Genomic DNA, 16,570 nt, shown 5'->3' with positions numbered 1-16,570 from the left:
AATCTCACACATACTAAATGCTTACCGCTTCAGGGCACTTTTGTCACCCTACAATGCTGATGTAAATAATTCACTTGAATCTCTAATATTAACGCATGATCAAGTCTCACACGTGCTGAATTGAAAGTGAACCTCATTGGGCAAGCATCTCACCCATGGTTGAAAAAGGTTCCTGGTTGTGAACTAGATTGCACACTCGAGCACCTCTGACCTAGTGGGTTCGATAAGGATTTCCCAACGTAGTTGAGACTCCTAGCATGGTGGGAACAGGTTTGGTATTGTTGTTCTAAGAGCCAAAATGAAGCAAAATTGTCAAGATGTTAATCATGAAAAGCCAAAAATATTCAAAAGCATAACAAATTAGAAGCCGATACTCTAATGTTACTGCTTTTGATATCAATATTTTATTGTCAATGGCAACAACCCATGATTTTGGAGCTTGCAAATGTGTTGTAGGGGAAACGAGGCGCAAGGTTTGAACTCACATACCCATGTTGCTTAACGTGCACCAAGAGCATTACGCCATGACCTCGGTGGCAATAATCAATAATTTTATGTTGATGTGTTGCAATGGAAGCGAGGTGGAGGATTTGAACTCATGTACCTATGTTGCTCACCTTACACCCCACGCAACCACTTTGCCACGTTGGCAATAATCCATAATTTTTGTTGATGGCATCAACCATTGTTGCCGTCCTTTTGCGTGTCAGCAAGAAACGTAGGTACGCGCAAGTAATAAAAAAGTGTAAAAGGGCCGCACCTTATATGATGGTTATTATTATGAGCTATTCATCGGGCCTCACCTTTTCTCTCCATTTTTATCGGAGGTAAAAGAACCGAAACGGGCTTTTCCAGCCCGCCATTCTTTTTAACTCTCTCTCTCTCTTGCTCGCACTACTTCTCTCACAGGCTTTTTTCTTCTCCTCCCTTCTTCCCCCTCGAGAACTGCTGTCTCTCATAACGTACAGCCATCTCTCTCTCTCTGTTTGTGTGTTTGTGCTATTTTATCATCTTCCAAGTTCCAGACGCGGACAAGTAGCCCCACCTCTGTGCAGGAGCTCCAGATCGTGCTTCCATAAATTCTCTCACAAGGACAGCATCCCGAAGCTTGCCATTATTTGAACCGAGAACAAGCATGTGGCTCCATGCTTCCTCCTTCCCTTCGCATAGCTCGCCGCTCTATCTTGTTGCCTTCGCTTGCCGTTTTGACAGCACAATGGCGCCTCCTTGCGGCCGTTTTGGCAAGCTACCGTCTCCTTCTCGTCCAATGTAAATTTTGCTTTGAAAGCAGTATGAACTCCTTCTCGTCCAATGTAAATTTTGCTTTGAAAGCAGTATGAAGGTCGCACAATGTTGCCTCCAATTGCTGCAGAGCCCGGGGTGAAATGCAGATCTCTCAGGCATGGAGTGGAGCACAGGGTTTTGATGATTGGCCAATCGGAGTTTCTGCTGCCTTCTCTACACGGGGGGGGCAAGGAATCGGAAGAAGCACAGGAAGAAGGGGGAGACGAGGGCAGGTTTTTATGATACGCTTGAGATGTGCCTTTCGTGGTCTACGGTGGCCATTAGCCAGCTAGTGCTTCTCATTTTGCTACTTTTGAGTGGGACGGCAAATGCACAAGGAAGTCAGGAAGATGCAGCCGCACTACTGGCCATAAAAGCATTGCTGCTTGATCCGGAAGGGGCTTTAGTCTCATGGACGACTGCAGAAGGCTCGAATGGCGTTGCTCCTTGCAACTGGAGAGGTGTTATCTGCGCAAATGGTAGAGTTAACGAGCTTCGTTTGCCCGGATTAAGTCTCACAGGGTTTTTGTCGGGTACATATTTTCATCTTACTTCCGTTTGACAAGTGCTTTCATCTTCCAGCTGTGAATTTATTATTACCGTTTTACGTTTCGCGAATGAAGTAGCTTTGCCTTTTTCTGAGGTTGTGTCCACCATTGGTCGTTCGAGACGTAATAGAAAGATTTTAGTTCATGGAATTTTCGGTTGTTATGGATTTGTGTGTCTGTCAGGTGCGATGGACCAATTAATCATATGTATTTGTGCATGTTTTATCGAGAACTGAAAAATGGAGTTAGGTGCACTTAGTCCAGCATAATGGGCTGGAAAGAGAAACGGACATGCTACCCGGCAGGGTGTTTAAAAGAGAAAGAGCGCTCCATTTTTTTGAGAAATTGTTGACAAAAAGGTTTTCCATTCTGAATTTGTGTTTGCGTGTGGCAGAGGCGGTCGGGAATCTGAGCGAACTGCGAAGGCTGAGCTTACGGCAGAATCGTTTCAACGGCTCTATTCCGTCGTCACTGGGCCGCTGCTCACACCTACGAGCACTCTACCTTCAAATCAACCACTTCTCCGGATCCTTGCCCTCGGCGTTGTTCGGATTGTTGGAGCTTCAAAACTTGGATCTCCATAACAACTTGCTCTCTGGCCAAATTTCGCCTCAGATTGCAGGTTTGACCTCTCTGCGAAGCATCGACCTATCTGGCAACCATTTCACAGGAAGTCTACCTCCGGGTATGTCGTCTTGTGTCAATTTATCTAGCATTAACTTCGCGAACAACGATTTCGACGGCTTCATCCCACCAGAATGGGGCCGTTTGTCGTTGCTTGCGTCTCTCTCCCTAGAGTCCAATCTCCTCCACGGAAGTATTCCTTCATCACTTGCAAACTGCTCGGAGTTAGACTTCCTCAGCCTACAGAACAATGGATTTACAGGGCAAATTCCCGCTAGTTTGGGTTCATTACAAAAGCTGAACTATATGTCACTAGCACAAAACCATTTAGTTGGCTCCATCCCTCCGTCTCTCTTCAACAACACGTCTTTGCAGTCGCTCAATTTCAGCCACAACAACCTCTCTGGACCACTTCTGATGTTTCCTGGAAGCGATAATTGGCAACAGTTGGACTTGCAAGACAATGATCTGAATGGAGCTGTACCGGAATCATTGGGAAATTTAACCAGGCTGAATATACTTGTGCTTGCGAGCAACTCCTTTAGTGGACCGATTCCTGCTTCTCTTGGTAATCTCCGGCAATTGCAAGTTCTTAATTTTTCTGACAACCTTTTGTCAGGTCAGGTTACATCTCAACTCTCAGATTGTAGCAGCCTTCAGGTATTGGCTCTTGGAAACAACAGGCTTACTGGTTCTATACCGGAAACCTTCGGATCCTTGTTTCAGCTGCGAGTTCTTTCATTAGCAGGAAATTCTTTGACAGGAACAATTCCCTTTGGGCTAACCAACGCGAGAAGCCTTCAATCCTTGGATTTGAGCCACAATAATTTGTCAGGTCCAATACCTACTTATTTGTCATTTTGGAGCAATTTGGTGAGCCTGTCTCTCTCATCAAATACATTCAATGGAAGTATTCCCCAGCAGTTTCTGCAGTTGATCAATCTACAGGTGTTGGATCTTGCGGAAGACCAGCTCTCTGGTTCCATTCCACCTTTTTTAGGGTCTTTATCGAGACTTCAGGTCCTTAATCTCACAGGCAACAATTTTGCAGGATCAATACCCTTGAGCTTGGGCCGTCTTTTGGCTTTAAAGTCCCTCGACCTAAGCAAACAGAAACTCTCTGGATTTATCCCTTCTGAGTTAGTTGGGTTGCCTAATCTGCGAATTCTGTCACTAGCTGAGAATTCCCTTACTGGGAGCATTCCTGCAGCTCTTAGTAGCCTCTCCAGCGCTGAGAGTATTGATTTTAGCCGGAATGGTCTGACAGGCAGCATTCCTGCAAGCCTAGGCATGCTACAAAATTTGATGGTGTTTTCCCTTTCCAATAACCAGTTAAATGGTAGTATCCCCTCAGATCTTGGGAACTGTTCCAGTTTGTCTAAATTGGAAGCAAGAAACAATCTACTCTCAGGCGGGATTCCTGCCAAACTGGGTCAATTGAAGAAGCTGCAGATACTTGATATTGGGTCAAACAGACTCACAGGTGAAATTCCAATGGAATTGTATAACTGCACAGCATTGGAGCAGCTATTTCTGGACTCCAACAATCTAACAGGTCCCTTACTTTCGTTGGTAAGACAGTTGAAGGCACTCAAAGTTCTGGTCCTGAAGCAGAACGATTTGAATGGTAGCTTACCTAGGGAGATTGGCTTTCTGACTCAGTTGGAGGTCTTGGATGTCTCTTTCAACAACTTGACAGGCATCATCCCAGAATCACTTGGTAGCATTGGTCCGCTGCATGAGCTTAATCTATCTCACAACAAGCTGGAAGGGCCCATTCCTTCTTCTCTTGGTGACCGTTTCAATGCTTCTTCATTCAGCGACAATCTTGCTCTTTGTGGCATTCCATTAAACAACTCTTGTCCGGCGGGCAAAGGAAGAAAGGGCGGCTTGGGAAAACGTGTCATCATTTCTATAGCAGTCGCGGCCACTTTGGCAGGAATAATATTCTTGTCCTTGCTTTTCAGCTTGGTGCTGTTTTGCAGCAGAAACAAGGAAGATGGGCTCAGCACCGGTGCCACGCAGCCCGAGCAAAAGCTCATCATGTTCTACAGCCCCATCACCTACGCGAATGTCCTGGAAGCCACTGGGCAGTTCGACGAGGAGCACATTGTGAGCAGGACGAGGTATGGCATCATCTTCAAGGCGTGTTTGCAGGACGGGACGGTGTTTTCGGTGAGGAAGCTGCCGGAGGGAGGGGGGTTGGAAGAGGCGACGTTCCGGAGGGAGGCGGAGATGCTGGGTAGGGTGAAGCACCGGAACCTGACGGTGCTGCGGGGGTATTATGTGTCGGGGGAGGTGAAGCTGCTGGTGTACGACTACATGCCGAACGGCAACCTGGCGGCGCTGCTGCAGGAGGCGGCGCAGCAAGGGGGGCACGTGCTGAACTGGCCGATGAGGCACCTGATAGCGCTCGGGGTGGCGCGGGGCCTGTCCTTCCTGCACGCGCAGTGCAATCCGCCGATAGTGCACGGGGACGTGCGGCCCAGCAATGTGCAGTTCGACGCGGACTTCGAGGCGCATGTGTCGGAGTTCGGGCTGGAGAGGCTGGCGGGGGCGGGGGCGGGGTCGGAAGTGGCTGCTGCGGCGTCGTCCACGTTGGCATCGGGCTACGCGGCGCCGGAGGGGCAGGCGTCCCGGGAGGCGGACGTGTACAGCTTCGGGGTGGTGCTGCTGGAGCTGCTGACGGGGCAGCGGCCGGTGATGTTTTCGGAGGAGGGGGGTGAGGATATTGTGAAGTGGGTGAAGCGACAGCTGCAGGCCGGCCGCATGGACGAGCTCTTCGACCCGAGCCTCCTGGAGCTCGACCCGGAGTCGTCCGAGTGGGAGGAGTTCCTTCTGGCCGTCAAGGTCGCCCTCCTCTGCACCGCCTCCGACCCCCCCGACCGCCCCTCCATGACCGAAGTCGTCTTCATGCTGGAAGGCTGCCGCGTCGGCCCCGACCTTCCCTCTTCCTCCGACCCCACCTCCCATACCTCCCCCACAAGCTAGCCAAACTAGCTAACAACCACATTAACAGCACAAACTTTGTCACACATAATTCCCTTACTTTAACAGCACATCATTGTTTTCCTCATGTTCTTTCTCAAGCTCATCATTATCATCATCTTTGTGGTTGGTTGCCCCTTCCCAACCATCATTTGTTGTGTAATTCCACAGTAGCAGCAGGCAGCCCTTCCAACGCATTCGGGCCCTGCTCCTGCCCTCACAATGCAACATGAAATGTTCTTCATTGTTCGTCAACTTTGTATGTTTCATGCCTTGTTCATGCCCTCAATAGCGGCTGAACAACATTTGTTTTCTTGTTCTTTCATAGTGCGTTGGTGTATTAAACCAGAGAGGTACTCACAACATCGTTATGGGAGCATCTGCGTGGTTTTATGCGTGCATGTTGGAGTTGTTATTGACTCCAGACCTTACTTAGGACGTAAACTACTACCTTAAAGGCTTAACAGGGTTTCCCGGGAGTGGGAATTCCAATATAATTGGAGCCGTGGAATGCTTGTTTTAGCGTAGTTGGTTGAGGCGGGCGTGTGCATCTCAGCTGGTCCAAGGATTGATTCCTGCCAGCTGCTCCAGGGCTCTGCGGCACTCGGGAAGGCGGGTCCTTAGGGGTATTCAGGCCATGTCCCGCAATAAAAAGCCACAAGGCGACTCACCAAGCTTTTATTTTCACGCCTTCAACACTACTTACTGTTCTGCACTACAATACTGAACGTTCGTGCTATATATCCTCGTTGCCGCATTCTTCCACTTGTCATTTTTGACTTTCATGTTATATCGCCATCTTAGCAAGAGGAACCGAACTTTCCGAAATACAAAATCAATTTTGAATACAACAAAAGCTCAGCATCTTAGCAAGAGGGACTGAACTTTCCGAAACACAAAGCAATGCGTGCATTGCAAATAATTTGTGAGATGCCATGGAAGTCATGATCCCTGTTCAATCCCTGTACCTTGTTTGTTTATGCGTGGCGTTCTTTGAGGTTGCCGACCGAACGGAGTCAATTCTCGTTGTTTGTGTCTAATATTTTGTGGTGGGTCAAATAGTAGCTGTCAATTCTAGGCTTTTGGCTGTGTGCGCGACAAATTAGAATGGGTGGAGGTTCACTTCACTGGGATACGAGAGCTGAAGGTGGGTGTGGACAGTGGGGCATTCTGAAGGCCAAACCTCGCGGCGGGCGTGTCTCTTTCCATCGTTCGAGGAATCTAAAATCCTTTCAAAAACAGCGTGCAGGCAAGCCCGTTGGCTATGGCGTACAAACAACAAAGATGATGATGATGCTGGTTGGGGCCTACCGCGGTAGTGAGCGGCCACATAAGCCTCCTTCGCGTATTTCCATCGTGGAAGGACTCATAACCGAAGTTCGTGAATGCAGCATCTTATGAGGCGCTTTAAAGTTTGGCTTTGGCGGGACCTTCAGCACAAGGGCCCCGTTACCCTAGGGTTTTTCAATAGACTTCTTTCCCCTCAATAAACCGGGAAAGAAGTCTATTGAAAAACCCTAGGGTAACGGGGCCCTTCTAGTGACACGTACCAACCCCCTGGCACAATTCTCAGGTCCCACATAATTTCACCATTACAGCTATGGCGCCATACTCTCTAGCATAGGGTGAGGCCATAGTCAAATTTCTTGATGGCAATTTTTTGCTACAGCTCCGTGTGGGGCAACTTTGTGCAATCCATTGATAAAAATTTTGCCCACAACTTTGTGATGGGGAGGAGTGAAGATCTATGCCGCCAAGATACCTTCAGAAATGGTTGAAACAAACCAATTAGAATTCAGAAAATAAGACCAAGTGTGTCATAGATATGTGGGTTCAGTGTTACAACACCAAAGATCGTCATTTAATTGGCCCCCTCACCCTAGTCATAGTGTCTATAGAGAGAGCCTTTTGGCACCTAACAGTTTGATCATGTTGGTAGGTTGGTCAACACCTGGTTGATGGTGCAGCCACTTTGCTCGAACTATCAATGGTCTAATAATAAGTAGTTGGTGTCACCATTCCCACTCTTACTCCCACTCCCACTCGAATGGGCTTTTGGACCCACCCTTGGTGGTGTAGCCCATTTGGCCACCCATAGTGGCATACAATAGAACTGTGCCCATGTCACTTCCCTAGCTTGTATCTCGTTGTGATCAAATGTCTAATTCAAACCCTTATTCACCTTCATGTGTCTAGGTGTGAGTTGATAAATTGCTTGAAAATTTCAAATTTTTTAAAAAGTGGTGTCACCTTGCTCACTTGATTGTTAAGAGGTTTGGTCACTTGGGGGTTTGGTCAATAGCCACCATCAACATTGTGCAATCAAACCCTAGATCTCCAAAAGCGATGAAGATATACACAACCAAAGACTTCAATTAATCTTTAGGTGAATCCAATTATACAATTGTCGGTGCAAAAATGTAAGAGAGGAAGAAACAAGTGTAGACGTCCCAATCATTAGCTTCATATAATTCCATCAATCTATCAAGTTATGTACCATTCACTATTTAAGTAGCTTGCCCTATGAGCAATGCTAACAAAATGAAAGACAAAACATTGGCATTCCTAGAAGATCAATAATTTCAAGTCTTTCTTTAGATTTTGTTTGAAAGAAAGCTAGAGCCTTAGTTTCCATGTGAAAGCACATTGTGTATTGATTACTAAGGTCCACATCAAGACTTGTTATCATTGGACTAACATCAAGGCTTGCTACACAATACCCTATCTTCACAATGAGGAAATCAAATGAGGAAATCCCTATTTTCACATATGGTTGAGCTACCAGATCCTAGCTATGAAATCCCACCTTCTCAATGAATGAAGAAACTTGAGGTGTGGAGTCTCAAGAGAGTAGCTCTTGGTTTGATAGTGTGAGAGATATCTTTTTTAAGGTTCTTCCTCTTGTTCTTCTGTGAATCAACAATGAAAGGGAGAAGATATGAAAGAGTCTAAATTAATGAGAAAGAATTGAGGGATGCCTAGATTATTATGCATTTTGCTACTTAATGTCATGGTATAACATAATTCTCATCATACTTTTTATCTTTGAGGTATGTGTAAGGTTGTATTTTTTTTGTTGTAGGGGAGTCATTAGAGATTGAACATCTCACATTGGTTGTTTCTATCACCATGAGAACTTCGTGTTAGATTATAGGGCAATTTTTGCTTAAGAATACATTATATTGATGTCCAAGTTACATGGATGATAAACCAACTTTCTAGTGCAACAACATGGCTCAATTAATTTATTAGCTTGACTTATTTCTTTGTGAGTTATATGCGCACGTGTGTATAAATGACCATTTAGCATATCAACTTCACATTGACATAACAAAAGTAAAAAGCCATCACATTCTATCCAAATCTTAACCTAACAACTTGCATGAAAGTACTTACCAATGTTTTTAAAGTTTGTATATTCTGTTGGCAACATTAAGACAATACCTTTCCAAACCCATTTAGTTATATTTTGTCATTAAAGGTTTGATTGTCAGTTAGATGATCTATTCCATCAAAACAGGATTTTAGATTGAAAATTTATAACCATATGTAAGTATGTTTCAAGGAATGTAAACAACTAGTTGAAAAAGTTCATCACCCTTTTTGAAAGATTGACTATGATAAAATTAAAAATATTTTGATGTAAGATCTTTCATGAGATTGACTATTATAGCTTATGCTTCCATGTTACATCCTTTAATATTTGATAATTGATCAATAAGAAATATGAAATTGGTACTTACAATAATGATTGCTGGGTGTCGTATCAGAAGTTGCATTTTCTTCTTTTAAAACTAATTAGTAAACTTGACATTGAATTCTTAGAGTTGACATTTATGATTTTCCATTCTTATTATTCTACATTCTTCATAAGTATATGGATGATCAAACTTTCCCATAAAAATATCTCATTGAAGGGCATTGTGCATGTTTAAAAGTCTAATCAATAAGGAAGGGTCAGGTGCTAAAATTCAAAGTAAACTTGAAAACTAGATCATAATTTAGCATGACCTTACAACTAAGAAAATAATGTCTTGTAGCTTGGATTGTTATGGAAGTGAATATTTGGGTTCCTAGGAAATGAAGACATGATTACGAATATTGCTGGCCCTCTAAGAAAGATGCATATGCCCCACCATAACTAGTACTCGTGCATCTTAGTGTTATATAACATACGATTGGGCCTTGAGTCCCACTTTAGTATATATATCAAAGAATAGGCTTATTGCAAACTTCAAAGAACAAATGGAATTTCCATGCTAGTATAGGAAGGCAACTTTTGGTAATAATTTCCTAGAAATGCTTAGGTCCTAGATATGGTATGCCTCCTATTATGACAAAAGAATGGAAAAATAAAAACCTAGAGCAAATACTTACTAAGTAATCAAAAAGCATGACCAAACTAGCCAAGCTAGGAAAAGTTAGATAAAGTTTGAGTTAAGGAAACCAAAATTGCTCAAATCTAATTTGAGATTACAACTTGCTTCACAAACATGATGAAAATGCACAATCCATGTCATGTAGTAACTTGCATGGCTTGTTTTCATGTTTGTTTGGTTACATTTTTGATTTAATTACTTCGTGATATTACCATTCATTATCTTAGGATTCTACCTTTTTGAAGCTCTTGAGCTTTTATTTCTTGATGGTATACACTACAAAAGCACCAGGCACACATACATAAACATATTGCAAATAACTTTCCAAAAACGCTTAGGTCCTAGATATGGCAAGCTGAGTGGCTAAGACAAAATCATGGAAAAATGAAAACCTAGAGTAAAGACCAACCAAACTAGTGAAAAAGAATGGCTAAGTAGTCAATCTAAGAAATCTTAGATAAAATTTGAGTTAAAAAACCAAAGACTATTCAAATATATTTTGAGATTACAACTTCTTTCATGAACATGACATATATGCACAAATCTTGACATCTGGTAGCTCACATGACTTATTTTTATGTCAGTTAGCAACTTCATTTTTTGGCTAGCTTGTGTCTTTATATTACCACTCATTCACTTACTACACTAAATTCTTGAATCTCTTGAGCTTCCATTTCTTGATGACATGCACTATATAAGCATAATGTAGTTATATGTATAGGGCACCTATGCATAAAATACATAGTTTGTGCAAACTATACATTTTCGAAATAATAAATTGTTGTGCACTTCCTACTTGTTTAAAATGACTAAAATGCCAACACAAATACATGTATTTTATTTTCATCAATAATGAAGTCATTCCACATAGAACCATTAAACTCTTTTGGAAGTAAAATTTAACAAGCATGTTAGCATAATGTGAACAACACATTTACTTCTCAAGTTTACAAATAGGTTTGTAAAATGCTTACCTTGCAAATCAACCTAACATGTAGGTTGATATAAACAACCTTGGAATTTTTGATATATGCTTGCTATCCAATTGATGGCCTACATATTTTTGTGTGGTAGTCCTCCTTGGTGCTTAGGCACCCATTCAAAATTGGGTTCATTGGCTTTGAATACACTCTCTGTGGTTTGCTGGCGCTGAGGCTTGATGGGTTGTGACAAGTCACGACCTCCCTCCTTAGGCTTCGTCATAGGTTCATCATCTATCAGTGGCTTCATGGGCTCTAATGGAGCTACACTGCCATGGCTGAAAGCTGTCACTATGCATACATTGCCGATGGCAAGGTGAATGCATTTGTGACTCGTAATCAACATTGCAATGTGCCTACTTCTTAAATGTGCATCCTATCATTGATTCCTTTACTAGCAATCTTCGTGTTTGGTAACACATAAGAGACCATGAGTATGCTCTTATACTTGATAGAGATTGCAACTTTGCACTTTCCCAACACACACACACACACACACACACACACACACACACACACACACACACACACACACACACACACACACACACACACACACACACACACACACAAATCTTGTGATGTCTTTATGATTAACACACTAATATATTACTAGGCTATCCCTAGGCTAAATATGCTTATAGACTGATACCTACTTGACACCCTTATACACTCACTCACTTTTTGACCTAAGACTTTCAATTCTTGCATATATACACTTGCACTTAGGCACCCTACTACTAATGCACATAGATACACAATATGAAACTAGGAAGAGACCTTATTTTTAGAGAGTTTGATTAATATTAACATGTCACATTGGCATAGGTATATAAGGTATTGAGACTTGTAATTTTGCACCATTCATTAATATACAATTACCGTCTCTTCATCTTTCCTTCTCTCACTTGTTATGGCTTCTCTCACCTCTTTCCTATCTTTCTAGTATTTCTCTCTCCTTGTCAATATTCTCTCTCTCTCTTTTGTACTCTTCTCTCTGATCTCTAACCTCCTTCATTACAAGTGGTATTAGAGCTTATGCTCTTGGTCCAATTGATTTTCCTATTTTCCCTTTCCTTTTCTCCTATTTTCATCTCAAAAAATCCAACACAATAGGTACGAGGACACATGGTAGGTACTTGTAGGTTGTCTACATAAAGTAGAGGCTAATCTTGAAGCTTTAACAAGAATGATGGAGGAATTTAACCAAACCATGGCCAAAATAGCAAGTCATAATGAAGTTACAAGCCATTTTGAAGGTAACATGGTGAAATGAGGGATAACTGGTCTTCATTGAAGCTTAAACCATGGTTACTTTTTGAGAAAGAGCTTCTTCTTCTTCATTTATGACATCTCCATGGAACCTTCAACACCTATCATTGCCATTCTACTCCATGAATCTCACTTCCCTTCAAGGATCGATTGCATAGAGAACTTATCATAATCCAAGAGCTATATGTGGCATACCGGTTTAATGGTGAATGGAGTTTGTTAAGGAGAAGAACTCAGCAAACTTACTGTAGTTTGTGTTCATTGGAATAGCTCTAAGGTATGCATGACTTGTTGATGATCTTTGGAAGGGAGCCCCTACACCATTTCTTGAAGCTCTAGTCTTCATTTGTGCCATCATATATCAATGGAAGCCCTTCCACACACAAGAATTCTACTCTCTTGAAACCCTAATATTGTAGGTTATGGATAGCCATAAAAACTTGGTCAAAATTTCTCATATTTAAGGGGCTTTTGCCTATCTTTAACCTTTAAAATATTTGCAAGATTTGAAGCATAGTAGCATTCTTGGAGTCTATCAAGCTTTGATGGGAGAACAACTTCTTGATTCTTCAATAAGCATGGAATTCTTCAAATTTGAAGCAAAAAAGAGAGTTGAAGAGACTTAATTCAAGAGATTTCAAGTGATCTTGCTTCCTCATTATTGACATTTGAGCATTATGACACCATAGGAGCATTTTGCGGAGCTATGGAGTGCAATCTGGAAACATGACTTTGGGGCTTTTGTTCATAATGGAGAAGAAATGTTCACCTATTGATTGTGAGAGGGGTATGAGAGGCATGCATTGAAGTGTTTACATCATGGCCTATTCAGAGGTATTTTCTTAGTTCTTAGTCTCTCTGTAAAAGTCTATTGCTGTGCTTCAATCCAATTATTGGAGAGACCCAAGAATTAGGCCTTCTTGCAAATTTGAATCTACGATCTTGCTTGAATACTCATTCCTTTCAAATCAATAAGCTTTTTAGTGGGTGTTTGTTTTGATTGATAAAAATTCTTAATCCATTGTAAAGGGTAAGTGGTAGCAATGAGTCACTGCCTACCTATGATAAATCCCTCTTCCCAACTCCAATTTTTTTACAAGCTCCATTGCATCTCATGAAAACTGAAAGCCAAGATTCAAGTTCATTCATATCATACTGATTGGCTAGCATAGAGTGCCACTACCATATTCCAATTCCCACAAGGAAAAAGTGGATACCAAGTGAAATGTAAGATAAAAGAGATGTGACCCCCTTTTATCTAGGATCTTGGGTGCATAACCCGGCTTGAGGTGAAAAATTGTACACCCCTCAAGTCTCAGAGCCCATGTAGGTGCATGTCCTACTATTTTATCCCTCACACAAGTACATCATTATAGATAATAGAAGATGGTGCCATAATTGAAGATCCAATATTATTTCTAGCCCCTACAATGGTTTACATGTCACCGCTCAATCCATTACAGTTGAAACAAGTGGAAATAGGGCTTACAGTGAGACAAACATGATATTTTTAGGACCCAATATAGGTGTTGCAGATCATTTGATGCTTCCCATAGGTCATTCACAAGAGCTTCAACTTCAACCCAAGGGAAATTTGGGATTTCAAACAATTTTACATTTTGGAAATATAAAAGAGGAATTTCATTTCAGTGTCGTATAGTATCATCTCAACTCAAAAATATGGCTAATATTGAGTTTACAGGTCTTTCATAGGGTCATTAAGATAGGAATAGGACCTATACAGTTTTTGTCGAACAACTTTGCCCAATTACAATCTTTTTTGTCCTAAACCATTTATCAATTGGAGCTCTTTAGCAAAAGTTATATTAGATTTAGTGATAGTAGATATTGCAAGGCTACACTACCACGACACGACATAAAGGCAAAAACAAGGCTATGGAGGAGCATACCATACCAATTAGAGATTCCCTATTGGAAAATGACAAAGATCTTTGGAGGATGCTTAAGTATATGGAGAACTTAGTCAATTGAATGCCACTTTCTGTGAGCATGTGACTTGATATTCTTCCAGACATAAGCAATTACTAGATGCCATGAACTAGACTTGATTTTCCATTGATAGACTTGTTGATCAGTATGAGAAATGGATGTAATTCCAAGCTAGGGAAAGGAAAATTCAACTAAAAGAAAGGGAACTTCAAATGAAGGAGAAAGAAAAGGAAAAATTGCAATAAGATCAACTTGAAAGAGTACATTGAAAGACTACCATTCTAATCTATAAATGTCAATTTGTAGGGTATTCTTGGTAAATTAGGGATTCCTCCTTCCACTTTTGAGAAACTTCTCATAAGAATGATGACCCTATTGGCAACATTGGTGGAGTGAATCTTCTTCCTCCAAGACCACCCATTCATACACAATGACCTCAGCCTTCCTTATGTTAGAAATTATTCCATCAACAATGGTTTTATGTGGAATCAAAATGATCCATCCATAATGGGCAGCTTATGTATAATTAACAAGAACTTAGGGATAAGATAGTGCTACTCAAATACAATGGCCAATCTTCTTCTCCATCCGAACTTGAAGAGTGGGTAACCAAATTGGAATCTTACTTTGACATCATCTCAAGGATGGATGACCAAAAGATTCAAATTTCCATTTTGAACTTAGAAGGCTTTACACATACATGGTGACACTATATGGAGAAGGAAAATAAGCTTGTGGACACTTGGAAAGAGTTCAAGGCACTCTTGGCACAAGTTTTGGTCTCCTCCATTGAAAAGGAAAGGCTTTCTTGAAGGTGGTATAGCTTAGAGCAACGAGGACTCACTGTAGAAGAATATATAAATTAGTTTGTTAACCTTACTATGTACATGGAAAGCATTTTTGACAATGCTAAACTACATAAGTATATGTATGGGTTAGATCCTAATTTGTTCATTGATGTTATGGCCCAATATCCAACCACGTTGTTGAAAGCTATTGAGTTAGCTAAAAGATACTTAAGAAAGTATTGGAAAGAGCCATAATTTTAGATGTCTTATGGATAACAAAGGACCGCTGTAAGGCAAGGCCAACTTGGAAGAAATTATGGTGTAGTTAGTCCTTCTAATAGTAGCCTTAGAGTGCCTATCTACTCATCGTTTAATGCATAAAGTTGTTAAGGAAATTTCAGGCTAGCAAATAGTCCTAGAGTGGACAATGAGCAACTTGAGAATAGGCCCAAAAATTTTATAGCTCAAGGAGCACAAAAAGTCATTCCCATAGACCTCTTTAAAGAGCACAAGGAAAAATGATTATGCTTTAATTACATGAGAGAAATATTAAGCTGACTATGCTTCAAAATGAAAACTCAAGAATTCAAAGGCCAAGAATTAGGATATGATTGTTCTTGAGGATGACGAAGAAGAAATTAAGGAGTCCACTATTGTTACACATGCTAAAAATAAAGACTCTGAAGAAGATTTTGAACAAGAATAGTTTTATGATCCTCTTGATGGTTTTCCATTTGGCCTTGGGTGATGGGCATATCTCTTTTGATCATCTAAGAAGTAGTGGGACACCTGCTGTTGCTACCACTACCCTTTGTTTTATCCCCATGGGTGCTTGGACATGTTCAAGGAGCCCCAATCCACTTTGTATGAGGAGTATCATTCATGAAAATATGTTTTTATCTTGATAGACAGTAATACACACAACTTTGTGAATAAGTAGTTGTTGCTAGATTACATTGTCTTTCCACAGTTTTATAATAGCCCATAAAGGATCACATAGCAAACTGCAAAGAGGAAATTAGCACCCAGCTGTCTCCACAAGTTCACTTATAGTTGACTGAAAACTATGAGACAAGTGAACTTGATTATCTTAGAAATGGGCCCCATAAATGTAGTACTTGGGTGTGATTAGCTGATGACTTTGGGTAGGATTACTATGTATTTTCATAGTTATATATGGAGTTCACCATTGATAAGTAGCCTATCTATCTATAGGGAATTCATAGTAAGTTTGATTCTTAGCTTATCAGAGAATAGCTCAAGAAGGAGTACAAAAAGTGGTCTTAGATCTTTGTATTACACATGAATAAAGAGGTAGCAGATCAATCCAAGGAATCAATTGATAATTTAGCATTGAAAGCTCTACTTGAGGAGTATATGAATTTGTTTCATGTGCTTACAACACTATCTCCCAAGAGAGTAGTTGATCACTCTATTGAACTAGAGCTTCACTCCAAGCCAATCAATAGGCCACCCTACAAATTATCTAAACTAAGCAAAAGGAAGTGGCCAAGCAAATCAAGGAGCTTTTAAATATGCATTTCATTGAGCCTAGCTCTTCACTATATGCTTCATCGGTCTTGTTAGTAAAGAAGAAGGATAGATATTTCAGAATGCGTACAGATAACAAAGATCTAAATAAAATCACACTGAAGAACATGTACCCTATCCCCAAAGTGGATAATTTGCTAGATGAGCTTAGGGGGCTACTCTCTTTACAAAGATTGACTTGAGGCCAGGTTATTACCAGATTTGTA

At 41.3% G+C, this 16,570-nt stretch overlaps 1 protein-coding gene across 1 annotated transcript; it reads left to right on the top strand.

The window, feature by feature from the left end:
• Positions 1–1,302: 1,302 nt before the first annotated feature.
• Positions 1,303–5,699, top strand: LOC148037448 (uncharacterized). Its single transcript, XM_087676390.1, has 2 exons — positions 1,303–1,817; positions 2,227–5,699. Exons 1-2 carry the CDS (start codon positions 1,538–1,540, stop codon positions 5,445–5,447), a joined length of 3,501 nt encoding a protein of 1,166 aa, XP_087532516.1. The 5' UTR covers positions 1,303–1,537; the 3' UTR covers positions 5,448–5,699.
• The last annotated feature ends 10,871 nt before the right edge of the window (positions 5,700–16,570 follow it).

This window comes from Lygodium microphyllum, chromosome 4, assembly GCF_053477565.2.
Source record: "Lygodium microphyllum isolate KBCC chromosome 4, Lygodium_microphyllum_v1.1.10, whole genome shotgun sequence".
Lineage (NCBI taxonomy): Eukaryota > Viridiplantae > Streptophyta > Polypodiopsida > Schizaeales > Lygodiaceae > Lygodium > Lygodium microphyllum.
The sequence above is the reverse complement of the archived record's forward strand: the minus strand, read 5'-3'. Positions and strand labels throughout refer to the sequence as shown.

What these genes read in the sequence shown, in the direction of transcription:
- LOC148037448 (XM_087676390.1), top strand. Translation starts at nt 1,538, where the DNA reads ATGTGCCTTTCGTGGTCTACGGTGGCCATTAGCCAGCTAGTGCTTCTC. An exon ending in TCTCACAGGGTTTTTGTCGG is followed by an intron (nt 1,818 to 2,226) that starts GTACATATTTTC and finishes TGCGTGTGGCAG; the next exon opens with AGGCGGTCGGGAATCTGAGC.